General features: G+C 40.2%; 1 protein-coding gene across 2 annotated transcripts in view; it reads left to right on the forward strand.

Annotated features, from left to right (window-relative positions):
- Nucleotides 1–300: 300 nt before the first annotated feature.
- Nucleotides 301–27906, forward strand: part of si:dkey-172j4.3 (diacylglycerol kinase delta) — a 92398-nt gene continuing 64792 nt past the window's right edge. For both annotated transcript variants that reach the window (XM_023965923.2, XM_023965925.2), the window contains exons 1-4: nt 301–562; nt 1212–1328; nt 1441–1785; nt 2259–2363. In XM_023965923.2, coding sequence (XP_023821691.1) covers nt 1693–1785; nt 2259–2363 — 198 coding nt within the window. In that variant the 5' untranslated portion in view covers nt 301–562; nt 1212–1328; nt 1441–1692. The remainder of the gene's footprint in view (nt 563–1211; nt 1329–1440; nt 1786–2258; nt 2364–27906) is intronic.

Genomic DNA, 27906 nt, shown 5'->3' on the forward strand with positions numbered 1-27906 from the left:
ATTAATGGGAAACATGCTCTAAGTGGGACAAATGTTTTGCACAAAAAAATAAAAAAATAACAAAAAAAAAGAATCATCAACAAATAAAAGACACTAAGAAGGTGAATTTTGATTAGCAGGATATAAATGTTATGTTTAGAGCCGTCAGTCCTGATACTGAAACAAAAGCTCTACACCTGTTGTCATGTCATCTTACCAAGGCAGATTCCGAATTCTTCTGTCAGTCTGGGTAAATATACCAGTATATTTGCGGCCTCTTGGTGTCCTTCCTCCCGCACGGGCGTGCGTGCGTGCGTGCGTGTACTTGCTCTCCGCTTAACCTCGGAACATCATCTCTCTCTCTTTCTCTCTCTACCTGAGTGACTGTGATCCGCTCCGACGCTATGCGTAGAAGCGCGTCTGTTCCTGCAAGGCGAGCACCAGCGGAGAGACCAGCCCGCCGCTGCTGCTGCTGCTGACCGACGGCGCGCCACGGAGCAACCCAACCCGGCGCACGAGTCCCTCCAAGGCCGGGGAAAGCTGGCGCCGCTGAGGAACGACCGGCGCAGGAGAAGCTAGTGAGGTGAACGCCACGACAGACTCTCTCTCTCTCGCTCTCCTTTTTTTCTTTCTTTTTATGTTTTTTTGGTCGACACTAGTGAGCGCATAGGTGGCTGCGTTCGTGCGGAGGAGGTTTGGGTTCGGGTAGCAGAGATGGATGACAGCTGAGCCGGCGGACGCTAAGATTCGGAGCGTCAATCGGAGCCATTGATGCGTTTGTGTCCGCTGAAAGCTCGAGGCGACATGGACGGAATGAATGATCACGTAGCGCGCAGCAGCTTGATGTTAATCGCCGTTTTGTCATCGCGTTTTAAAACATCATTTATGGTGTGGACGCATGCAGGTGACACAGGAAGAACTCTGTTTGGAACGCTTCCCGTGCGCGCGCCGTGTTGTTGCTGAAGTCCGCCGTGCAGCTTTGCGCTGTAGTTAGTTAGTTGTCACCGGGGGCGGCGGTGAAGCCAGATCAGCCAGGCTGCTTTCTGAATTGGGTGGCCACATTCTCATCAAGGAAGCGCATATGCAGGCATGCAGCTTTGTTTTCAAGATCTCCTTTGAATGTGTGTGTGCGCGCGCATGCCGTTGGCGGGGGGGGGGGGGGGGGATTGTTGTCTATAAATACAGAAATGAATAAACAGGAGGGCATAAACAGCTTGTTTCTGATTCTGCAGACTCCGCGTCACAGCCCCGATGCCGCACTGATATGCACAATGTGGGGCCAACAGTCTGGGCTGTAATCATCATCATCATCGGGATTTACTGAATAGGTTGCATCACGACTAATACAGGTGCCATTTCACTAAACTATAAAGTAATGGGAGACTAAAACACGTCTCCATTCTAGTCTTCAGAACATCGAAGTTCCTGACTTTTATTTAAATCTTCTTCGATCTTTTGCAGATGCTGACTGACATGGATAAGTTGGCATAAGGACATGTGGTGTCCTGGAAACCTGCTGTCCTTTTCATCATCCTCTCTAGTTTACAACGTTTTGGCCACTCAACACTTTTCCTCCTTCTCCTTCTTTCTCCATTTCAGCTCTATTCCTTTATAACTCTTCAGACTGCTTTATTACACTGCTGTCCCCTCATTTTCCTTCCTCCCATCTTGCTGATCATCCTCCTTACTGGAGCTTTGGTTTGTAAGCTCATCATGGCATTCAAGCTGAACCCGAATGTCCTGTATGTGGCTGGTCCTGGCGAGGGACTGACTTCACCCCAATCAGATTCTGAGCGGACTCATATTGTGAGTATCTGCTCAGTTAAGACCTCTGTTCAAAGTTTAAGTGGCACCACTTCTCTTAAGCTTCACGCACTGATGCTGTGTGAGCTCCGTTCTGGTCAGGTTCTATCACTGTCTGATGGAGGGTCACCTCTGGTTAACCGAAGGGTCCGATTACATTCCTGGCTTATCCTAGCTTGTCATAATACATTTTTACATTTGTTATATCAGTTTGCATGTCTGTTTTGTTTTTTATTTACCATAATTTAGCTGAGTTCAAGGAACAACACAGAAGAAAAACTGTATTCTGATTATATTAATCTGCAAAGCCATATAAAATAATTATACAAAGATTGGTGTTACTGTCTAGGTTTATGAAAAGATTTTTGTCTGGTTCATAATGATGTGATGCACAGTTACCATTTTGTTGACTTGGAATTAAGTAAAGGGAAAACCTTTACTTATATGCCTTCTTTTTTCTCCCCTAACCACTTTAGACAGGAGAAGGAGGGGAAGAGTCATCAGACAGTGATGGAGAACAAGAAGAGACGTCCCACAAGTTGATACGCAAAGTTTCGACCTCAGGACAGATCAGGGCAAAGGTAAGAAAAGACACTCTTTGGAAACACACACCTGTACATGAGTTGTCATTGAGATTCAACTGTATGTACTGAATGCTTATTTTTTACCGTTTGGTATTAACATGTAAACAAGAACAAGAGGATTGAATACAGGTTTCTATTCGCTATTTTTTAAAGCTTTAGTAAGACTTATACTATATATATATATATATATATATATATATATATATATATATATATATATATATATGTAGATATATGTATATATATATATATATATATATATTTATATGTATTTCTTATTTTTTTTTTAAATACGTAATACATTTTTTTCTTCCCTCGTTGACTAAGAACATTTTCCGAAAAAACTTGGACTATTATATAACCTAGAACGGTCATTTGAATTTGACAGTGTATTGGATGACTATTGGTCTGCCAGTAGAACAGTTCTTGTTTTTTCCGTTAGAATATATCTTTATTGGCAGAACTTTATTTAACCAGAAGAACTTCTTGTCTGTTGAGGTCAGTCGACATCAGCTGACACCTGAAACACTTCCTGGCTGCTGCACGTTACTGCCTTACCGCCACTGTCCTTATTTCTCTTGTAAAGGAAGTGGTTAGACATCAGTTTCCAGTCTCATCCAGTTTCTGGTAGCTGCTTCTTGGGTTCTTACCGATTGCTGGAGATGAACTTCTTTTTGGTACACATGCACATGAGTATGTCATATTTAGCATTGATAACTTTTTATTCAATAAGATTATAATATTATCAATCAATCCAAATCAATCTAACTTCAATTAATCAATCAAACTTTATTTATATAGCACTTTCATATAAAAAAATCAGTGCAGGCAACACAAGAGAAAGATACATATCTAAATAATGGTCCTCTTATTTTGTTACTTCCAAAGAAATGGTCAAATCTACTTCATAGAATTACGCTTTAATGAAAAAAGGAAAAAAGAAAATCAGATTTCCCTTCAAAAGTTGATTCCACAAGTCCCACACAAATAGAAGTGGCATAAACAAAGAGTCAGTAAGTTGAAATGATATAAATGACTGTATGTTATTTACTTCGACTGTCAACTGTAAAACATACTTCAATCAATGGCAGGCGAGGGATATCCGGCAACCCCCATTGTTCCGGGGAGAACTTCTCATAAGTACTCATTTGCTACCATGGAGATAATGGTATTGGATATCACCATAGTATTGATTGGTAAATCTCATTGGACAGCAACACAATGTGTGCATTTGAACATGAGAGCGAGTTGCTATGGTTACAAGGTCAGTTACAGATGCAGGCGATGATCTGATTGTCTGACCTCCTTCGATTTTCTGTGTTCCCATCACCTTTAAATGATCCTGTTAGTTTTTATGTTTGTTGATTTGAATTTTAACTTTCATAAAAGAAAATCTTCAAAAAAAATCTTGTGTGAATGTTCAGAACTACTTATGTATGGACAAAGTAAATGGAACTAAATCAGCTACTTTGATTAATAAAAAACACATGTCACATAATCTGAAATTGCTCCATTTTATGGCACAAACACAAAACACACACCCTCAGAAATGTGCAACATTAACGGATGCTAAAATATACTTCCTGCTTTCAGTGCTCTGTAGACTGTTTGATGAAAATTGTGGCACTTCTGCTGCAGACAGGAGCTTCTACCGACTTAATTTGTCTAATGGAGGCTGTTGCACCTTTTTGACCCCAACTGGAAATGCACATAACTCCCAGCTGAAATAATTTTCTAGGTCCTTGAAAATAGACCAGGGTGATTTTAAATGTAGGTGCTGATGCCTGAAGTGCATCTGTGGGATATAAAATGCATTCATGAGCCAATCCCATTTAAGTGACATTCCGTCAGAAGGTGAATTTATCATTTCAAATGTAAACCAGTGTTGGTTTCGTGTTTTTTTAAGGTAACGTTGCTATGCATCTATTGTGGATGTAAAAGCTGCTGCAATATCTCAGTTTCTTTAATTCTGTGTATGTGTTGATCAGACTGCATGTGCCTTCAGTCATGTGACATGGTTTAAACAAGTCATCAGACTCTGGATTATAGCTGAGTGACAACAATGGCTTTAAGAAGATTAATGCTTTATGTTTCTTCAGTTGTGAACATTTGTGTGTTTACAGTCGGCGATGTTGGAGGAAAGCCATCTATTTACTTCTGCGCTTTCTCCTGCTTGTTACCGTATTTATTAAAACTGCTCTCTGTTAGTGCACTTGTTAAAAAGTTGCTACTTTTTATCAGCGTTGATATGACATTACAGAATCATTTAATTAAAGCTGTTCCTCAGCTGTTTTGTTATTATTAGGAGAGACATTTCCGTTTCATTTTACCGCTTTGTAATTTGGTTGTATGGCTGGGCGATAAATCAATTTGATCAATTAATTCGAATTTGTTTTTTTAGACGATTTATTTAAGAAGAAGATCGAGACGTTATTTTCCCAGCTCTCTGCTTTCTTGGGCTTCCTTTATCCGGAGTAAGATCAGCCTGCCAATCTCTTGCAACAAGCAGACATGAAAACAGCAGCAACCAAAGAGGAGCTTCTTCACGGAGGCCGAGAAAAGAAAAAGATTGTTGCGCACGTGATATTTAAAGCCAATTAGACCAACTTGTTCATGCTCATTCAAGTTCTTCTTTTATCTAAATAAAAGATGTAACTTTAAAACAAAAAAGTTTTTTGATTGAATAAATTATTTTCAATTTTGTTTAAATATGTCTTTTGGCCACTTAACCATAATCCTGTTTCTTATTATTTTTATTTAAACTTGACTTCAACTTCTTCAAAAGGGCTTAAAGTTTAAAAATAGAATTTGTCTGTTCCATGTTTGCGTTTGTTGTGCTTCATGAAGGTTAACAGTGGCGCAAGAGAGACACTGTCACTGTAACGCGATGTATCATGGGAGATGTAGTGCTTACAGTGGCTCTGAAGCTGGAAAGACACATCTTTCATTTTTATTAGTTAAAGGACTTTGTACACGCTCTGACAAGAGATGGAAAGCAACACCGCTAAACACAATCTTGAGCTGCTGTTTTTGTTGGAACTGAGAAACTTTGAGCCATGTCTGCACCAGGGAGTGAGGAAGTTAACCACGTCTGATTGGTCAGACTGATAACATAGTGCTCAAATCTAGAAGAATGATTGGTGGAGAGAGTTTAAGGGGTGGGACTTTTCATAAACAGCTTTTGACTAAATCACAATACCGTCATTCTTATCAAAATGTCTTTAATAGAATCAAATAGAATTAAACAAACATATAGAACATAGTATTTTATTATCTTTCATATTCTAGCTGCTCATTGTTTTATCAGGGCCTTTTTGGATGAACACAGAGCTGATATCCTGGCAATGGTAATTATTTTTAGATTAGTGAAAATGAACAATTTTCCACGGAACATCAATGTACCGCGGCACTGGTTACAAAACACTGTTCTAGGACATCGTTTCTGCAGGAGTTCATTAGAAATATGCTTCTGAGTTGTGGGTGGGACCATTGGCACAGAGCGTCCCTTCCTTCATTTCCCTTGATCCTTTTGTCTACACTTTCCCCTGCTAGCCTACAGCCCCTCACAACACCAACCTCACAAATACTAGTGCAACAAAAATGGCCAGCAACACAGGAGCCATCTAGCGTTACAGTTTTGATCCAGATGCCAGCTCGGAGGAGGAAAATGAGGACGCACAAGTACAGGGCTCGACATAGCCATTTGTCCGCTGGCCCGGTCCTGTTTTTCGAGCAGTGCGGACCACAAGACTTTACTTTTCACTTGTCCGCTCGGGCCACTAAAATATCTAACGGTTTATATATTCTTCACCTTTTTCAATAAAGTAAATTTTGCAAAAACGTGTAGATTTACCTCGTCTTCATAATTTAGTTTTTCTGCTAGTCCTGTGTTCAGACTTCAAGGGTTTCTATGGGAAACCTTTGATCACTTCTCCTTCTCTCCCGCCTGCGCGCGCGCGGCTTTCACTGCCGAGCACCGCGCGGCACGCGCTCACTACTTTTTTTTTTTCAAACTTTATTGAATGTAACAATTCAATACAAAACAATGTTAAACAGCAACAACGAAGGCACAAGCCAGTGGGTTAATATTACATTTGATTATAAATCCGACACCGTCACTGAAGAGAGACTGAAGCATGTCAGAGATGTGGAAGACATGGCAGGAATAGATAGGAATATGTTGGATGGAGTAGTGGGTATAATTAGTAGTATGGACAGCAAGATATTTAATGAATGCATTGAAGATGAAACTGTATCCACTAAGCTTTAAGATGAATGTCAAAGAATCAAAGGCAACTCCAAATACCTGAATCTCAGACTCAAATGCAGTAAAATGTTAAACTACTTAATTTAGTTTTTCTTTACAACACTGTAAGCAGTAAGTATTTCTAGTTAGCTGAATGATCTCAGTTAGACCTGCACAATATGAGGAAAACTCGCGATATGCGATATCAGAGATTAAAATTGCGATAACGATATAATTTGCGGTATATAAACAAACAGCAAAATAACCAAATAACCATTCCCAGTTTAAAAATTATACTCCAAATGACCCACGTTGACATAGGTTACAAACATCTAACATAACAGGGCTCCATCTGATTGGTCAACAATGTGAAGGCGTCCATCCGATTGGTCAAATGCATTAAGGGATTTATTTGATTCGTTAAATGGTTCAAGCTGCCATTAGATTGTTTTAACACATTTAAGGTTTATGATTTATTGCGATATTTGCCGTTAGAAGCACCATGAAAACTTCTGAACTAGTGTTACCTACTACACTGCAGTGCTCTCTTCAAAACATCTGAAACAGACTAGAGCAGATTTAAGTTTGATATGGTCTATTTTCAGTCATTGAAAAGTGTAGAAATAAGTGATGTCACCAGAATGCACCAAATTGTACCATATTAAAAGTTTCCGGGGGGGCATGCCCCCGGACCCCCCTAAAGTTGCAAGCACCTGCGGAGCAGCGGGTCCCGCTATGCGCGGTGTCGGGCCAGTAACTTTCAGGCAGGGCCAGTAAGTTTCAAAAACTACTGGCCCTGTGGGCCAGTGCAAATTTCTGGGCTATGTCAACCCCTGAAGTGGATGCATCAGAATAGAGCAGCAGGGAGCTTGGCCTACCGATTGTAGACTTTTCATAACAACTACAAGCTTTTTTAAACAGCATTTCTCATCTGCTACTGATTCAAAACAATTTCAATAGAAAATACTTAGAAATGCAGTTTTAATTTTATTTAAACGTGTCCTTCATCACAAGGAAAATGCTACAAGAACTTTTATAAACAACAAAAACAAGATTTCATCAAAGTGGGTCTTTAAACTCATTTTTTAATCTTTTTCTGTCTAACAGCTGAGTACATAGATAGTAGCTGAATGCCTCTTGTGTTACAAATTTTACTGTTACAACAGGGGGGGTTGAGATTTTCTAACACACTAGATGTGTGTTTGTATAAACCCTTTTTGTAAAGGCTAAACTTTATTTAAATTGATTACATTTGTATTCTGTTTGTGGTTGGACCAGACAGACAAGAAGAAGAGGAATGAAGTGAGGGATGTTAGAGACAGGGGGTACAGAAGAAAGGGGGAAAAGGGGAGTTAAGGAAATCTGGGAGATGATTACCCCAGCGTTGGGCCCCAGTCTCCCCAGCCCAGGGGCCTCATCGCAAGGAGGGCCGATTTCCCAGGCCTAACACCCCCTACCCCACACAAAGAGAGAGGAGCCGAGATAGCCGGCCCCAGGGGCAAGTCCAGGCTCACGCACCCAAGCACTGCCCCTGCGAGAGCGCTGGTCAGGCTCTGACAGGACCGAGGCAGCCCGGCCAGTTAGAGCCCCCAACGATTCTCTCAGTGGAGACTCCAACCCCCCAAACCGCCAAGGTCCCAGACTTATAAGAGCCCCCCTCCCACAGCCCTTAGGATGGGGCCGGCCACCCATCCCCAGCAGCCAGGGAAGGTGTCACCCGAAGCAAAAGGTTGGCCCTCCTCGTCCCAGGGCCAGAGAAGGAGTGATGCCGGCCCCAGGTGCAGATGGGCAGCCCATCCATTAAATTGATATTTTCTAAAGAACTGGTGCTGCAAGTTTTTTGCCTCAGCAAAAACTAACCTGTGCGAAACGTGAATAGGCTTGTTAAAAAAGGGCGGTCTAGCACTGTGCTTTCCCACAAACACACATGCACACACACTATTTCCCTATGTCCCCTCACCCCACCACTTTCTTTTTCACAATCTTGACTCTTGAGTAAAAATCACTAACATAGCTACAAATCTGTGGAAAAAAAGCAAAAGTACAACAATTACTACAAAAGAAAAACTTTTTGAAAAAATCTGAGGAAATGCTGGAAAGGACTATAACCAAGTAAGGGAGCCTTTTACAGTGCCTTTCAAACAAGACAGACAGCATAGACAAAATGAAAGCAAAACAACCTGGTAGGTTTGTTTTGGCTTTTTGCATTTTTTGCAAAAGTGTGGTCATATTGTTTTCTGTTCTGTTTCTGATTTAAAAATAAAAATGGCTTGAATGACAACAAAATGTAACATGGACATTATCATGGACAAGATGACCGATCTCGCCTTTTCTTAAACTCACTAAGGTGATGCAATGGTAAGCACTCTTGCCTCATGGCGAGTAGGACTTGGTACAAATTCCAGCTGGCTCCTTTTTCTGTGTAGTTAGCATGTTCTCCCCGTGCGTGAGTGGGTTTTCTCCGGGCACTCCAGTTTTCTCCCACAGTTCAACAACAAACAGTAATCAGTAAAGTATTTTGAGACTAAAATACTGTTTAATAAACATAGTATTATGAAGTATTAGTACATAAAATTGTTTATGCACTGAAATCTCAAAAACTACACAGGAGTACACAAAAATATGTAAGCAGGTACTTTAGTATTAACAGATGAGGCGTTTTATTACAAAATCAGAAAGCAGCGACTATCGTTTTTCATGCTCTGCTGTAAACGGTGAAATGGGGGAGCATGGCATTCCTAAAGCGCTGCTGGCTCCGTGGGCAGCGCTCGAGAAACACTGGAAAACACTGCTCCGTCATTAAGATCGGATCCATCAGGCCGGAACCGCGGAGGCACGCAGGGTGATCTGGGCCTCAATAAACACTCCAGTGGGCCGGAGTGGTCTTCTGCTGGGGGACTTGACGTGCCGTGGGGCAGGTAGCCTTTCTGATGACAGACAGAATTTGCGCTCAGTGTATTTATAAACGAATGTGCTGTGACGTATGTATCATAGGATGTTGGATTGGTCGTTCTGCATGTCAATCAAGTCATGTACTTCTCCATGAGGACTTTTATTCGCTGACGGATTTTTTAGAAGTATATTCTTATTTTTTTGGTTATTTATCTTTGCTGGCCTGCGATCTACCCTGAAGATAAACCGGTCAATTGCAATCGACGTAATGAGCACCCCTGTTCTAAAGTGTCTGTTGGTCTGAATTTGTGTGTAAGTGTGTGGCTGTGACAGACTGGTGATCTGTCCTGGGTGTACCCCACCTTCACCCAACAGTGGCTGAGACAGGTTCAAGTGACCCAAAGACCCCGAAAGGGACTCAGGGGGATTAAGAACATGGATGGATTTAAGTTAATGTTGCAAAAATGACAAAAGTACAGTGTATAGGGCAGCAGTGGCTCAGGTAATTGAGCCGCTTGGCCAATGATTGAAGAAGGATCGCCGGTTCCCCACTCCCTCCAACCAACTGTCGTTGTGTCCTTGGGCAAGACACTTCACCCTCACTGCCTCCAGTGTGGCTCCACTGTTGTGTGACAGTCAGAGGGGCTGTAGGCGTCTATTGGCAGCCACGCCTCTTTCAGTCTGCCCCAGGGCAGCTTTGGCTACATTGGTAGCTTACTATCAACAAGAATGAATGAGGACGAAATGAATAATGGATATAAAGTGTAAGCTCTTTGAGTGTCTGAAAAAGCGCAGATAAATTATTCCAATCCATTATTATTATACAATAACGAATCATAACTCCATCCAGGTTATTGTAAAGGAAATGACAAGTGTATCTCAATTTTCAGCATCGGTTTACAATTCAGTTTTTTTACATCTATTGTTGTTATAAAACGTGATCTTTTCAAATGGGAATAAACCAAGAAATGCTTCCTTCAGCAAGCTGCCTTTATTCATTGGAGGAACTGCAACCACCGGTACTTCCTGGTTTGCATTAAATTTGGGAAGTAGGACCTTGCTGCACCAATTTGTGTCCTATTTATCATCAGCTAGCTTTTTTGCTACATGAGGTAGTTGGGTTTTGGTGCTGAAATTGAGTAACAGTTGTTGCTTAAAGTGTCCTCTTGGTTTTCATTTCTGGAGAATGCCTTTAGCCTGTCATTGAGAAGGGCTGAAGGTTTTGCTCTCTTAGAGTTCATTTGTGATTGCCCAAAAGCCCTCAACACACAAAGGCATGCACACACATACACACCTACAATATGTAGTGATTTTTGCGAGCATTATTCCAAGCGCAACACTCACTGTTCAAACAATTATTTTGCATGTAAAACAGAAAAATGCACTTGAAACTCAAAAACATGTACTTAAAAAACAATTTTATTCTTGAAACGTAAAAATGTTTGCATTAAAAACAATTTTTGCTCTTGAAACTGAAAAATATGTGCAATCAAAACAAATTTCAATTGAGAGAAATTCTGTGTCTTCTGCGCTCGAAACAGAGCGCAGAAGAGCGAAGGTCAATGCTGATTGGTCAGAAATTCTTCCAGTCAGCTCATAGACTGGATCAGGCTTGCGCTCAAAGAATTTTCATCTTTTTGTTTGCCTTGCTCTTATTTATTCTGGGAAAAAATAAAGGAACGCGGAAAAAGCAGAACTGCCTTTGCAAGTTCCATGTGTTTGTGATGTTTCTAACACAGCCTTGACTTTTAGTCATCTGTTCAGGCAAACTGTTGATGTCGTAAGTGTTCTTACCATCTTTATTTATTTACACATTTTGTTCAGTGGGAACTGCTACTTTTCCTAACAATTTCCTACCTATTTCCTTATTAAATTACAGCTCAACTCCAGGTTGTGTAAACTGCTGGATTTAGTGACCAATAGGTAATGTCTTTTCCCATTCCGGTGGGTTTCCTGCAGTGTTTTGCTCAAACAAAACCCATTGTGTTCTTTTTTATATGCTTCTAGCTCCCTGTACAGAAATCTGTGTGGGTGTTTTGTGCAACAGAGATGAGGAGTAGTTATAGATATGTGTTTGTGTGGACGGAGTGAGGCTGACAGAAACAGCTTGAGGAGGGTGTGGAGTGTGTGGGATGGCTACCATTGTGTGTCTGCATGCACTTTGATTTATGCCTTTGGGTTGATATGATGCTGCAGTAGTGTGTGGGTCAATGTGGGTGAGGAACAGGAAAAGATGAGGAAGGGGGGGGGGGGCAAAGATGGACAAAGGGTAGAGAATTAGGATGTAAAAGAAGCAGAATGACAACTTCAGAGTCAGTTATGTAAGATATTCTCAGAGCAAAAAGCATCCTCTGATCCCAACAGGCTGGTGGGACTGTTGAAGATGCAGTTGTACTATTTAGTCTGTTGTCCAAATTTTTCTCAAATTATTTTTCTCTCCTTTATACTCAGCAAACCTCCACAGCGTATTATTTGCGTAAAACGTTTCAGTTTGAAAGGAGTCTCTTCATAATTTTTTGGATGCTTTAACAGTTTTACAGACCCAATCCAATTAATATGGTGTTTTGAACTGGTTCTAGTAATATTTTTCTTATGAAGGAGGTCATATAAGTGTATAATGAAAGTTAAGATTAAACCTTTATTTCTGAGTATTTCTAGATTCAAAACAAAGTAAATATGGAGCAGATGAAAAAATGCAGTTAAAAAAAGCTTGTAGTTATGACAGTTGGCAGGTCATTAGGTCCTTGCTCCGCTCCATTCCAATGCATCCACTCGCAGAAAAATAGATCCATGCACGACTTTCTTTTCCTCGTCTGAATTGACATCTGTCTCAGAACTGTATGGCTGGAGAGCTACAGTATTGCCTGCCATTTTTGTTTCAACGCAAGTGTGGGGTTGTAAGGCTTTGTAAGCTAGTAGGCGAGAGTGTAAACAAAGGCATTATGGGAAATTAGGGCAGACCCCCCCTAACTAATTGTAGTATATGGAAATGGTTGTGCTATTATGCTTTTGTCGTTATAAGTAGACATCTTCTTTATCATTAGTTAGCTGCAGAAACTGGTATGGCATTATACAATTACTACATCTTTATTATGTCAGTATTGCATATTCCTATTCTAATTAGATAACATTTTCATTGCTAAGATACAGAGTTTCTGAAATAAAAGCATAACACATTCCGTCAGCTTAGATCCAAGAATAGATGAAACACCAACACTTTCTATGCTGATTTAAAACAGGAACTACATGCAAAAACCCCATTCAAATCAGCTGTGCCATAATGTTCTGTCTCAAAGTTACATCACCAAGAAACATGTTGACACGTTGACCATAAACATACATAAAACCCATAAAATCCCAACAGTGATTCAAAAATGCCAACGCATCTATTGGAAAAAACAGTGTTTTGCCTTGTAATTTAAATACCATCTGTCATGGCATAGATTATGTTTACCTTGAACCTCAGTCTTTGCATAAACTGTTGAGGTACACAAGAGACAATGAAGCCAGATGGATAAACAGGCTGTTCGCAACTTAACCTGCGATAGTGCATGCTAAGTGGCAGGGTCAAGCAGCAGAGCAGACCCGCCAAGGCTGGAAACTGAACAGTATTGGAAAAGTATATGGGAAAAGGAGACAGCACATAATAGGTATCTCTGAGAAAAGGACATAGAAACCTCTCTGAACAAAATCCAGTAACCATCACAGTGGCAGACATCCAAGAAACAGTCTCAGGTATGAAGAACTGGACAGCACCAGGCCCTGAAATGATACATGCTTACTGGCTAAAGAAACTCTCTGCACTCCATGAATGCTTGGCAGCACATATGAACCAGCCTGTAAGACATGGGACTCACCCCGAATGGCTAACGAACGGGCAAACGATCCTGATCCAGAACCATCCCTCAAAGGGTGCAGTACCATCCAACTACCGGTCAATAACCTGTCTCCCCACAATATGGGAGCTCATGTCAGGCAACCAAGATAAATGGGCACATGGATCAATACATGAGCAACGCACAGAAAGGCATTAGTAGAGATTCCAGTGGAGCCAAACACCAACTCCTGGTTGACAGAACAGCCGCTCAAGACTGCAGGTCACAACACACCAACCTGTGCACATCCTGGGTCTTCATAGGAAACTCAATGAAGCTGTGAAAAACCACCCTTGAAGCCAATGGCAAGCCACTTGCACAAGAGTCCATCAAATGTGGGATATACAAAGGTGATGCTCTGTTCCCACTAGGGTTGGGCGAAGTCCCCTAAATTGGCCGTTGACGATGTTTGCCGTCAACCATCGGGATGGACGATGATATCGTCGTGGGGGGGGGGTATTTTTAATTTTTCGGTCTTATATAATATAAAGCATTCAACCCTTTGTTTTCCTCTTATGCTATCTTCCGGCACTTAACTCCTTCTACAATTTTTAACGTATTTTAACCATTCAACTTTTAAAATGTTCAGCTCTTTCAGCTTATTAATGCTATGACTTTTGGTTTTTCAAATCCTTCAACTTTTTAAGATATCCCAGGTTTTCCGGGATTTTTTGCCCTATTAAAATACATAGGGAAGTCATGGTGCATGAGGTGCCCGGTTCGACACCCCGTTCGGACACTTCAAATTTTTCAACCATAAAATTATTAAAATCTTTAACTATTTCACTTTCTTTCAGGTATGAATTTTGGCCCTTCAAATCCTTCAACTTTTCAAGATATTCCAGGATTTTCCAGGGTTTTCCAAGATTTCTGCTCCATTAAAATACATAGAGAATCCTTGAAACCTTTGTGTCTTTCAACCATAATAACTTCAACATGCCTTTGGCTAGAAACACTGTTCAAACATTAAACTGCTCACAGGACTTTGGACTTCAATACAAGTTTTGAAATTATTATGGGATGGCAACGCCAACTATGGTTTGGCGGCCATTTTGAGCCTAAATGTGAGGCGATTTAAAACTTCAGTTTTTACCTATTTTAACCATTTTAGTTTTTCAATGTTCAGATCTTTCAGCCTAATCATTTCAGCTATTTTTGGTCCTTCAAATCCTTGAACCTTTGAAGATATCCCAGGATTTTCCAATATATTTGCTTCATTGAAATACATTGAAAATCCTTGCAAACCTTTGTTTCTTTCAACCAATATAACTTTAACATGCCTTTAGCTAGAGACACCGTTCAAACATTAAACTGCTCACAAGACTTTGGACTTCAATATAAGTTTTGAAATTATTATGGGATGGCAACACCAACTACGCTTTGGCGGCCATTTTGTGCTTAAATGTGAGGCGACTTTAAACTTCAGTTTTTACCTATTTTAACGATTCCACTATTAAAATGTTCAACTCTTTAAGCTTAATCCTTTCTGCTATAACTTTTGGTCCTTCAAATCCTTGAACCTTTCAAGATATTCCAGGATATTCCAGGATTTTCCAGGAGTTATGCTCCATTTAAATACAAGGATAAACCTTGAAAACCTTTGTTTCTTTTAACAATTGTAACTTCAACATGCTTTCAGCTAGAGACACCGTTCAAACATTTAAATGTTCACAAGGCTTTGGACTTCAACATAGATTTTGCAATTATTATGGGATGGCAACACTACCTACAGTTTGAAAGCCATTTTTTGACAAAATCTGAAGCAAATATTGCAATAAACTTCATCCATGGCTAGAACTGAACATATTGAAATTCACTGGATCTGGACATATAAGGAATGTGGGCGTGGTTAGCAAACAAACTTCGTTGCTAAGGACGTCCAAAGGTTTACTTTTTCCAATTTGTCTGAAATTTGTTCGATTTGTTCGTCATCCCCAGGCGACCCAAACATAAAATAGTTGCTATGGAGATAAAATTAATAGAAAAGCTGCCATTTTGAAAAAATTGGATTTTCTATCAACTTATAACATGTAGCTTTTACCAATATGATACTCTCAAACAATGTGTTTTTTGAGTCAGTTGATGATGCTGATTTCAGTGCTAGCACTTTTAGCCATATTAGCAACATCTTCACATTTTCAACAGTTCAGCCATTTTTTCAACAATTTCAGCTTTAATGCTTAACTCCTTCTACAATGTTTGACCTATTTTAGACATTCTACTTTTACAATGTTCAGCTTTTTCCTCATATTTCTGCTTTCATTCAGCAATACAGCATTCAACCCTGCATTTTCTTCTGGAAATGCAGCTCCTTCTAGTTGCTATTCGTTATTTTACTTTATTTATTTTATTTCCCAACTAATGACTCATCCGCAATGATCCAGTGTAAACTGAGGGAAGAAACTTTTTTTTTAAATATTTTATTTTCAAGTTTAAGTGAACATATGATGTGAAACAACAACAAACAAAGTCAAAGGGGAAAAAGAACAACAAGACAACCCCCAAAAGACATGACACTTGCAAAAGGCAAGATGCCAAAAAAAATAAATAATTTAAAATAAATAAATAAAAAAATAAAATAAAAAATAAATTAGCTTGCCATATTTATCATACTAATCTATAAACAAATACACAAGTAAATGTTGCAGTCAGACAAAACTTGTACAAGAGAGGGGGGTGAAAAATTACATTTGCGACCCAGGTCCGGCACCTCTTCAATTGTAGACCTTCAAGTTATGTTGTAGCGAACCAGAAAGGGTTTCCAAACAGTGTTGAATCTATACTGTGAACCAAATCTGCAGGGCCTCAGCCTGTCTAGCCCAATGGCATATAAGATCTCAGCCAGCCACAATGTTCAAAGGAGGGAGGAGTTGTTGATTTCCAATTTAGAAGAATAAGTTTTTTGGCCACCACCATTCCCAACTGTAGCGCTGTCTGTATATGTTGTGGCAAATGAGAAGTTTGTGAAGAACATCCAAAGATGTCCAGGTGGCTATTGGGCTGAATATCTTTATCATATGCATCAGAAAAGCATTTAAAAATCTTACTCCAGAAACTGTGCAACAATGGACAAAACCAGAATAAATGACCCAGCGTACCTTCTGATGTTTTACACCTGTCACAGGTAGCCGAGACAGCTGGAAAGATTTTGTTCAGCTTCGTTTTGGAATAATGCAGTCTATGCAGAACCTTAAACTGAATCAACCTGAGTCTGGAACTGATGGAGCAGCGGTAAATTTTTGAAAGTGCCTCATTCCAGAAACCCTCAGGTACCTCACAGTTCAAATCTCTAGCCCAAGCATCTCTAATCGAGTCAGAGGGGACCACAGTAGAGAAGCAAGAAACAAATTTAGATATGATCGGCTTGGAGTCAGGGGGAAGTGAGAAGAGCTCATAGAAGGGGTGTGTAGTTGGGAGGTCAAGGCTTGGACACCACGCCCTGACACAGTGTCTGACCTGAAGGTAACGAAAGAAATGGGACTTAAGAATGCTGTACCTGGAACTAAGCAATGTAAATGAAGCAAAATGGCCATCAATAAACAGATCTGAAAAAGATCTAATGCCCTTTTCTTTCCAGATGGTGAATGCTCCATCTTGTTTACTGGGGGTGAATACATTATTTTGGCATATGGGAGCCTGCATTGAGGCACAAGGAGCCTGGCATGCTGTTTTCATTTGGTGTAGGATGCGAAGGGAATTTTTTAGAATGAAATTGTGGTGGTGTATTTTGGATATTGGGGCAGAGCTTGAGAACAAAAGGGCTGGGAGTGAGGACTTCCCTGCAGTGTTAGCTTCCAGCTGCACCCATAAGGGATTAGTCTCCACATCAGAATACTCACACTTCCAGTAGGTGAGAGCCCTGGCATTGGCTGCCCAGTTGTAGTGCCTGAAGTCTGGCAGACCCAGGCCACCAGGGAAGAAACTTTAACAAAAAAATTAACAGAATAGAAAAGAAGTGGTCCGCTGCCGCACTCAACTAGTCAAGTGGACTGGTGGAGCGTGGACTTACAGCTTTGTGTTTGAGGGGAAGGGGGGGTGCTTTGTTACATGAGCGGTGTGTGTGGGATATTTAGGACTGCGATCCGTCCCGCAGCTCTAGGGGAACAAGCTACTGCGTGTCTACTCGCAGCGTGGCGGGGGGGTGGCATCACGATGGTGCCTCTTCATCGGGATGTCAGTCCCCCATCAAGATGGATGATGGTATCGTCCATCGGCATAACCCTAGTTCCCACTGCTGTTCCACATAGGTCTGAACCCCCTCAGCCAAATAATCAATGAAACTGGCTATGGATAACGACTCAGAAATGGGGCCACCATCAGTCACCTCCTCTACATAGATGACATCGTAAATGGCGTATACTTGAATAGCGCTTTCTACCTCACTTGAAAGCCCAAAGTGCTTTAGTCACAATCCCATTCACCCGTTCACACCGACATTCAGACACTGGTGGTGGCTCCACTGCCGAACACTGGTGCCAACCTTCCACCAGAGGCAAGGTGGGGTTCAGTGTCTTGCCCAAGGACAGTTCGACACATGGGCAGGCAAGGTGGGAATCGAACCTGCAATTCTTCGATCAGAGGTCGACCACCCTGCTGCTGCTGCACTGCGGCCACCCCTAGTTATCAAGTTATATGCTAAGAGCAAGCGTGACATTGACTCCCTGATCCACACTCCCAGAATCTACAGTACTGACTAGTGTTGGGCGATGTCCCTTATATTGGCAGTTGACGATGTTTGCAGTAAACCATCGGGATGGACGATGATATTGTCGGGGGGGCGTGGCATCACGATGGTGTCTCTTTATTGTGAGGTCAGTCACCCAGTCCATCAGCACAACCCTAGTACTGACATCGAAATGTCATTCGTGCTCGAGAAATACAGTCAGATGCTGACAAAGAAAGTCAAGATAGTCCACACGAGAGGGGGTCTTACACCCAGAAGGAACAAAAGCAGACATTTTGGACAGTTACAAGTTGCTTGGCAAATGGAAACCTGGAACAGGCAATGACGAAAGCTGCAACAACCCATTACCCCCAACAAGAAAGTCAAGTCCTGAGAAGCCAGCTCAATTGAATCGGTTAGTTCAAAGGGGGCCTAAGTCCAAGAGGTTTGTTTTTCCAGGAAATGATTTTAATTGCATAGCTTAAAGGGAGTCTACACCAAATGATTAATACTTTACCCAGATTTAGCATCAGTTCATAGCTTACAAATGCTATAATATGAAGCACCTCACTTTTATAATTTCAGAGGACTAGCAAACAAAAGTCTCTGCACTTGGGCCCTTCTCCAATTAAACAGGGGCGCTGCCATATTGGATAACTACTGCTGCCATCTATGGGATAAAGCAAAACCCATACAAGAGAGGCCCAAGTCCAGGAATTTTGTACTTAATACATTTTAAATGTCAAGCATAGTCAATACATTACAACGGACTTGGGACTTTTTTGCACATAATCATATAGCTTTTCCCTTGAAGACCATAGAACGTATAATATCTCTATTTTGAAAAATTGTGAACTAACTGATTCAATTGCAAGAACAGGACCCAGGCAATATACAGTTACGAACTGCCAGTTATCAGATACCCTGCAGGAATAATAAGATGGCCAAAGGAAGAGATAAAGACCACAGATATTAAGGCATGAAAGTATACATGTAGGGTTCCATCCCAAATCCAGCACCCTGAGGTTGTATGCTAGCCACAAGGAAGGGGACAGACCCCTGCATGGGATGTACCACCAGACTGTCACAATCACCAGACATATCAGCCACTTCGGCTGATATCAAGAAGTCCTACCAATGGCTAGAAAGGGCTGGCCTACAGGACAGCACTAAAGCACTCATCCTGGCAGAACAGGAACAAGCCCTGAGCACTAGAGCAATATAGGCTCAAATCTAACACACCAGACAAGATCCAAGATGTAGGCTGTGCAAAGAGGCACCTGAAACAATCCAGCACATAACTGCAGGGTGTAAGATGCTGGCAGGAAAAGCATACAAGGAACACTGCAACCAAGTGGCTGGAATAATATACAGGGACATGTGTGCAGAATATGAACTGGAAACCCCAAGGTAAAAATGGGAAACTCCTCTGAAAGTGGTAAAGAATGAGAGAGCAAAGATCCTGTGGGACTTCCAGATTCAGACTGACATGATGGTAATGGGGAACCAGACATTGTAGTGGTGGATTAATAATAATAATGTGGGAGTACCAAGCGATGGCAACATCAAGAAGAAGCAACATGAGAAACTAGAGAAATACCAGGGACTCAGAGAAGAACTTGAGAAAGCATGGAAGTGAAGGTGACAGTGGTGCCCATGGTAATTGGAGCACTTGGGGCAGTTACCCCCAAGCTGGAGGAGTGGCTACAGCTGATCTCTGTTCATAATCTATGTCCAGAAGAGTGAAGTGCGAGGCACAGCTGATATACTGCTGAGATACTGGACCTTCAGGGTCCCACGCTTCTGGTAAAGGACCTGAGCTTGGGTGAGAAACCACATATAAATTCAATGTATATATATACAGCTTAGTTTTCTACTACATTCAATAGCAATGCTGTCACAATGTGACTTTTTATGTGGCTGTTGCGTCATCCTTCATGCTCTTGTGCTGAGGCCTGGAGGTGATGTCAGCCTGTCAAAAACTATAAAAGTATTAACACTTGTTACTGCAAAATAAACAATGTTCGCAGGGGGTGTCAGAAAAAAGTCTGAAGTAAATCTTTTTGAAGGACTGTACAGCATTATACTGATATGTAGGTCTCAACATTGATATAACATTTGAAGGAAAAAAGCATATTTAAAGAGTTGTTCCTCTATTAAAATAAAACTCCTATTGTTTCAACTAAAAAGTGTTTTAAAATGTTCTTAGTTACCATACTATCTATTGGCCCTGTTTAAGGCAAATGTATTGATTTGTTTTATGAATGTCAAAAGGTTGCTTTACTTGTTGATCACCTATTGGCATATTTGTTCAGGGGTCGCCACAGTAATTCAGCGGTTTAGCAGATTTTTACGCCGGATGCCCTTTCTGACATAGTCCTGTATTTTATCCGAGCTGGGCACCGGCACAGGAGACCCAGACTTGGGCCCCTTTGTGGCTACATGGTTAGGCAGTAGTGTGAAAGGTCTTGCCCAAGGACCCACACTGGATGAAGCTCATCGCGCCCCCTGCAAAACGAACCCTGGTCTCCCATGTGTCAGTCCTACACGCAGCCAACTGAGCTATCCAGCCACTAAAAAGTTGCTTTACTAATATACTCAAACGTAGTTGTCAGTAACACCAACCAGTGCAGGAATAAGTTAGGAACAATCATAACTCAGCCTTTCTAATCAAATTTGAATCTCATTTCTTTGAGTCACTATCACAAATCATCAAAGTAGTGGGTAAAAAAGCATTCAACTGGACTTGGTTAAAGACCCACTCTGATGAAAATTATGTTTTGGTGTTTTTAACATGTTCTTGTGGCCTTTGTCTGATGATGGAAGACATATATAAGGAAAATTAATCAATGGGGATGGGGGGGCAGGGGTGCTAAGCAGGGCTAGTCTCTGGACCTACTGGATGGAAACAACCCTTTTGATTTAACCTGCTTATTGTATATTTCTGCATTTGTGTCAAGTACTCCGTCATGGCTGCCGCCTTCCTTTCCTTAACTACTCAGACTTTTCTTGTTATTAGGCTTAAAAGAGTATAATGTAATAAAATTTGACTTAACTTTCGTTCAGACCTGTATGAAAGTTAAGTCAAAGTCAATGTGCTTGACTTTGAAAGATATTCGTCTTGACATTTGTGAGCATGATGATCTAGTTGCTTAAAACTTAACAAAAGAAACACAGTATATTTAGGTAAGAAGAAAGAAGATAATTGAATGCTTTTGTTGATATCTTGGATGTACGATCACCTCTATGTCTGTGCTTTCGATTAATGGTCTTCTCCACTGTAAGTCTGCAACTGATGTCTTGAAACATTATCTGAATAAGACTTATTTATTTTTTCCAGCCCTCATTTCTTTAGAAACACCTCCATTTTTTTCCCAAATACTATACAATCAATATGAAAAAGAGGTGTTGATATAATTTTTCCCATAATGAAGTGGAGATGTCAGGGTGTGTATTTAGTGGTGCCCAGAGTGCAGGATTTTAGAGGGAATACTCAGAAATGCGTAAATGGATCAAAATACCACTTATAATTCACTTAAATACACTTGGGTGGCAGTTTAGCTCAGGCGGTAGAGCAGGTCATCTAACAACCAAAGGGTTAGCAGATCAATCCCCGCTCTCCCCAGCCAGCTGACACCCCCCAAGCACAACCAGTCCACATCTCACCACTCCCCCCAGGGGATGGGCAAAATGCAGAGAACAATTTCCCCATAGTGGGATAAATAAAAGTAAATTAAAACAAATGTTAATTTTGTATGGTATAGGCCCTTTAAAGTCTTAGAATGATGTGGGACCTGAAAACTGATGCCTTGTTTTTTTTTTTGGTGTAGTTTTTTAAACAGATGCAAAAACTTTTGAGGGTAATTTTTTTCAGACTTCCTTTACCAGTTATTTCTACTTTTTTGCTTTATTGAGTTACTTCTTCCTGCCTATATTTGAAAACACCTCTATGCAACAGCTGATTAATGAGGTTGCAAGCATGTGTTGACTCTGTGTGTTACATGCGCATAGGAAAAGGAAGAAAGAAAAAGGAAGGGTAGTGGGTTATCTAAACTGACTGTCTCTAACATAGTAACGTGCTGATAGAAACGTTCTAATGATGAAGAGGCAGCAGGATCTTTGTGTGTCTGTGTGTGCTGGGTTGGCTATGTTGTGAGCAGCTGCTGTGTGTCTTTGTTTTATCACTGATGCTTTGCCAGGTTTACACTTGCCCTGTATGTTTGAGTGTGTACGTAGAGCTGCTAATGTGCTAAACGTGTTTTATTAATCACATCTCATTATAAATTCATTTGTGTGTCCAGTTACCTCTGTCACCAGATTTTCCATTTTTCACTTATTAATAGAAAGTAAAATCTCTTATTTAAGCTTAATATAATATTCTTTCAGGCCTTTCAGCTGTTTAGCATCTTATTTGTGGATTGTGCTCATTCACCTGCTCAGATCCAGTTAAATTGTAAAAATGTATGTCCTTTTTTCCCCATTTACTTCTTTGATTTGCCTCTGGGTGACTAAATGACCTTTTTGCATTTAACGACAATAACATTTGGAAGCCAAAACAAAATGTGTCTCAATCCTATTGGTTGAGGAATGTTTGTCCTTTTTTTAATCTGTATGCTCAGTACATTTAATAAATTCTGAGTTTTTTTATTGTACTCTGCCCAACAGAAGAAAAATGAAATAATGTGCTGCAAAAACTAATTCATTGCTCACCTGTTAAAGGTGTTTGTTGGTCATCATCCATTTTAATAAGCCTGTATTATTTTTATGTTTCAACATAAAATGGAAGGCCAAATTGAAGAGAATTACATTTTATGATCTTATATCCATCTTATATCTCTGAATCCATTTTGGGGGTTGCCAAAGCCTGTCCTGGTGACTGTTGGGCAAAGATGAGGTACAGGTCGCCAGCCTGTTGCAGGCCTAAACACTAAATCACAAAGATTTACATTCACACATAGGGGTAATTCAGAGATACTGTGGTGAGTTCAATGTCTACAACAAACTCTAATTATGTTTTCTGTCTTTTATTTAGTCAAACTTCTGTTTTTTAAGCTTTTTTCTTTTGCATAAAATTTAGTTTTTCAGCAAGTAAACTTCAACATGTCAACAGTTTTTTCCTTTAAACTTTTCACAGTTTTTTCATAATTGAATGCTATTAGTGCCCGACTCTTGGGCTACTCTGATGGTTTGAGCTTTAAGAAGAGACATGCTATTATTTTAAGCTGCTACTAGGTCATTGAAGGGTGTTTCTAATAATGAGACACAGAGGCCACAACATTTTCTCTGATGCTCTGCTGCTGTCATTGGCACACTTTGTCCCCTGAGGGTGTCTTGTAGCAAGAAATGCACTAAACTCATTTAGCTTTGACTTGTAGTTTTTTTCCTTCTTTGTCCTTTTTCTTTTCATTGTATGTTTTTGCTTAGTTGCATCTCTTTTTTAAATCTTATCACTTCATCTTTCTTTCTGTCTCTTCATGGCCAGAAATAGACTCTCTGGGTTTTTGTCAGCCTCTCTTGAAACCTCTTCAACAGGAAGCAAGAGACACTCACCACAGCCCACACGCTGTAGAGAAACACACACATCTGAACATGCTGTCTTTGCAATCCTGCTGTCCGGAGGAATCAGATCGATTTCTTGATTTCGTTTATACTTTGCATTGCAAAATCTGCTTTTGTGCGGATGTGTTTGAGTGGGTTTTTATTGTGAAAATAATCTGTGCGTCGATGCACTTTTAGATCAAAGATTTGAAGACCCACATAAGGAGCGAGGGTCTGATTTGGACAAGTAAAATGCAAACGTGAAGTTCCTGTGTGTATAAATGTGTGTGTAGGTATGTATGAAGAGGCGTGTGCGGTTGAAAAACTATGATTGGCTCTCATTACATCCTCTTTCTGGTGCATTTCCTGACAGTTACATTAGCTGAAACTATTGTAATTATTACAGCCCCTAATACTTCCTACCCACTGTGTAAAAATGCATTTTTCATTGTTTCAGTGTGACAGGAAGAATTGTTCATCATTGGTTTTCCCTTCTGGCTCTTAATCGGAAGATATTTGTTCTGCGTGTCTGACTTCTCTCTGCTGCACAACATTATGTCATGCTCAGAAATGCTACCTTTGTGGTTTGAATGGTTACAAAGGCAGTTAGATGTGCAGACATTGCAGAGGTGGTCTAATTTTAGACCTTTCTCAGAAATAGTTTGAGTTTCTGCTGTAAGAGACACGTGATTGCATTACATTTTTTTCTTTTTCCGGTTTAATCTTGATCCAATGCATAGATTCTTAAAAGTGGGGGTATGCATACCTTTAGCGTTGCTCCATGGCCCTCCAGGAGTCTCTTTAGATTTTTACAAAATATTTTTTATAAAATCTTTGAAAAAAAAATTTTTTAATCAACCTGCTGTTGATTAATTATCTTTTACATTATGCACAGCTATGTTTGGCAGTCATCAGTGCTGTTAAAAAGTGACCAAAATTCATGGTTCAGCCAGTGTCTCAGAATTGGATAGCACAGTGTTGTTGCAGATGTTCTGTTTGATTGGCATTAAGGAAGGTATGGAAGGAAATTATCCCAACATTAAACTAAACTAAAGAATCCACTTGAATAAATAGTGAAATCCAGTTTCTCTAAAAGACAGCAGCAAATCTTATTTATCTTTTGATAGCAGAGTTTTGCTTTGTTGGTTCACCTCTAACACTTTAATGAAGTAATAACTGTGCGTTAAGAGACTTAATACACATTGTTTTTGTTAAAGGGGAAGTTTAACAGCCTGTACACATGGTCACAATGAAGCTAGGTTAATATCCCCCTCGGCAAAGCCAAGTCAAGTGACCATTTTTAATGAAAAGTCTATGTAAATAAACCCTGCGACAGACTGGCAGCCTGTCCAGGTTGTCCCCTGCCTTCGCCCACAAGTGGCCGGCAGCCCAGTGACCCCGAAAGGGATAAAACGGAATAGAAAATGAATGAATGAATGAATGAATGAATGTCTATGTAAATATGTATAAATGCTTGGGCTGCTGCAATCAAAAATCTCGCTGTCTCTACCTATGCAAGTTGTTGCAATTGTCTTCAGACTCACGTACAAAACGTGTGGCCGTTGAATACATGAATACATGTTGCTACTTAATCAAATCAGAGACTTGGATTTGGTCATGAAATGTGGATGGCATTTCAATTCACAGAAGTGCCAACCATTTCAAAATTAATCATGAATGGAAAAATAAATATTGCGGTTTGTGCCTGAATTATATCACACCAATTCTTTCATATATCGAAATCTTGTTCACTTTTCAGCACAATAGAGCTGTGAAAGAAGAAGCCTGGACCAAGTTTCCCGAGATTTGCACTGCTTTGACATTTCACACCAAGTCTCTTCCAACTGTAGGCGGGGGACATCTGCTAGTTAACAGTAGAAAAGGAAAAAGAAGAAGCCCCTCCTTGCTTGTCCAATGTAAACTCCATAGGCTAATTGAATGATCAAGAACCCACGTTTAACACGTTCTTGAACATGCGCCACTTGCCCAGTGAGAACGTAGCATCACAAAAAAATGTGCATGGAATAAGTCAGTAATCTTTGGCGATTAGGCTCTGGGCTAATGACGTCTTGTATGCTTGGGAAAAAACTCAGACAATTAATGTATAAACCCCAGAGCCTAGATGTTCTGAATACGCGTCACATGCTTGTTGATAGCTTTATAGTTCTAATTTCAGTGTCCCATTTGTAAAAAAAATAGATACTTTTGCTAATTGATAGTATAAAGAACCATTCAAGTGAGTACGAATAAAGGGTGTTAGTTGTTGGCATCACACTTTATTTTAGGTCATCTTTAAAGTTATCCTTACCTGTTTGAAGGATGAAAGCATGTTTTATGTAGATCCACTACTAACCGTTGTCACTTTTAGGTTTGATCTTAGTTATAATATTCATATCATAGCATGTCTCAGTGTTGCAAAAAAGTTGGAAGCATTATGTCAGGCGGCTTCTTGAGCAACTTGATGTCCAGCATCTCTGCTGGAGAAGAAACAGGTTTTCTGTGCCTTTTATGCAAAAGTAGTTCAAAGGTCAGTGTTGTCCATCCTGATTAGGAATGGTGAAGCCAAGAAAACTGTTCAGACCTATTGTGAAAACCTGAAAGTTTCAGTGAGTTCAACAGCTAAACCATTCACGGAGTCAGCTGGATTCTACTGGAAGGATGTGGCCTCCTGTCTGAAAATCGCATACTTTCCTTTTTAACACACATGACACTTGACGGTAAGATACTGTACATATTATCGAGAAAAAGAGGTGCACTGCACTATATCTAATGAAGTGCTAAGTGTATTGACAGGCTGATGCCCCAATTAGCAAACTCTTAAAAACAAAACTCCTGTGCGAATAAGTAAAAGCTGATTTACTGTGGCGACCCCTGAAGGGGTATGCTGAAGGGTGAACAACAACCTTTACTTTCCATTGCATGTTCCAGTAGAATGAGTATATTGCAGTTTATAGATAAGTCCTTCCATGTCAAATTAAAAACAATTAATAGATTTATACTGTATGAATGGGCTAGGATACAGGCAAAAAATGCACATCTCATAATATTCAAATACTTTATTGTTAAATTAGGGAATACGTAGATGCAGGAATTGTTTAACTGGATTTTGTTTGAATGTGAGAAAGGTTTAGCATTTGTTTTTGTGATCACCATACCTATAGGAGCAGTTTAGTCTTCATATTTGTTTTGCCTGTTTATAGTAACCAACTTTTGTTGATTTTTCCTTTTATAATTGCATTTTTTGTGGATCAAATTGTTTTAAAGACACACTCTGTTGAAAAATGTCCCATTGACATATTTCTGATGATGGTGGATATATATATATAAACAAATGAAGCTTAAAATCGAATTTTTGAGTATTTCTTTATTCAAATCAGGTGCAGTGGAAAACATTTTGTTTTAAAAAGAGAAAATGCCCTGCTCCCTGCTCCAAGCCCCAAGGTCTCAGAAACAGGAAGGGGAAGGGGGCAGACTTACACCAATGGTCCTGCTCACATTTCAGAGACTAATTTCCAATCAACTACCGTCATTCTGCAGAAATTATGTCCTAAAAATAGCATATTCATAATTACAAGAACAATTTTACGATAGATCAAAAGATGACCGGAGTGGGTCTTTAAAGGGCTGCATTGGTGACATTGTATTTTTCCAAGGTAATTAGCATTGAGCTTCACTTTCCTCTGTATCTGGAGCAACTATTTTTTTGACTTAAGAAGCACAGGTTAACAGCGTCTCATTTAGTGCAGATGTGGTGCTTGTGGTGTTGAACCAGCTTGCAACTCTAGCAGATAGTTTTATCACAGCATCTCAGCTTTGTCCGACTGTTAAAATCAGCATTTTGTTGCTACACACAGTGTGCATTTACGCTAAGAGCTGAGGTTGAATATTTATTAATTGAAATGTCCATCTAATTGCATTGGAGTGCCATTTCTTTACTTTTTCGTGCCTTGCAGAAGTATTTTCGGATTGCGATGAGGCCTGGCCCTCCAACAGATCCGACCAGGGACAATTATTTAATAAGAAATACAATACTACATTAAAAAAGTATAGAGCACCTCCCCAAACATATGCACATCTGCCAAATTCTCTCCTTTTTTATCTCTTTTGCTCTCCCCTGCTTTACATGATGTCTGGCACCTTCTTTCCTTAGTCATCGAGCTTGAGGCTCAGCCAGAAAGTTAATCATATTAGAGTTGAAGCTATTTGTAAGTTATCAGAAAGAAAGCAGATACTCTTTGTGTGGTCCTCTCCTGAACATTAAAGAATTGGTAATGAAGCAACTAACTTTACAAGTTTAATTTATAAGTTCAAATGACACGCAGCCCC

Source organism: Oryzias latipes, chromosome 18 (assembly GCF_053564925.1).
Source record: "Oryzias latipes strain Hd-rR chromosome 18, Olatipes_Hd-rR_3.1".
Classification (NCBI taxonomy): Eukaryota; Metazoa; Chordata; class Actinopteri; order Beloniformes; family Adrianichthyidae; genus Oryzias; species Oryzias latipes.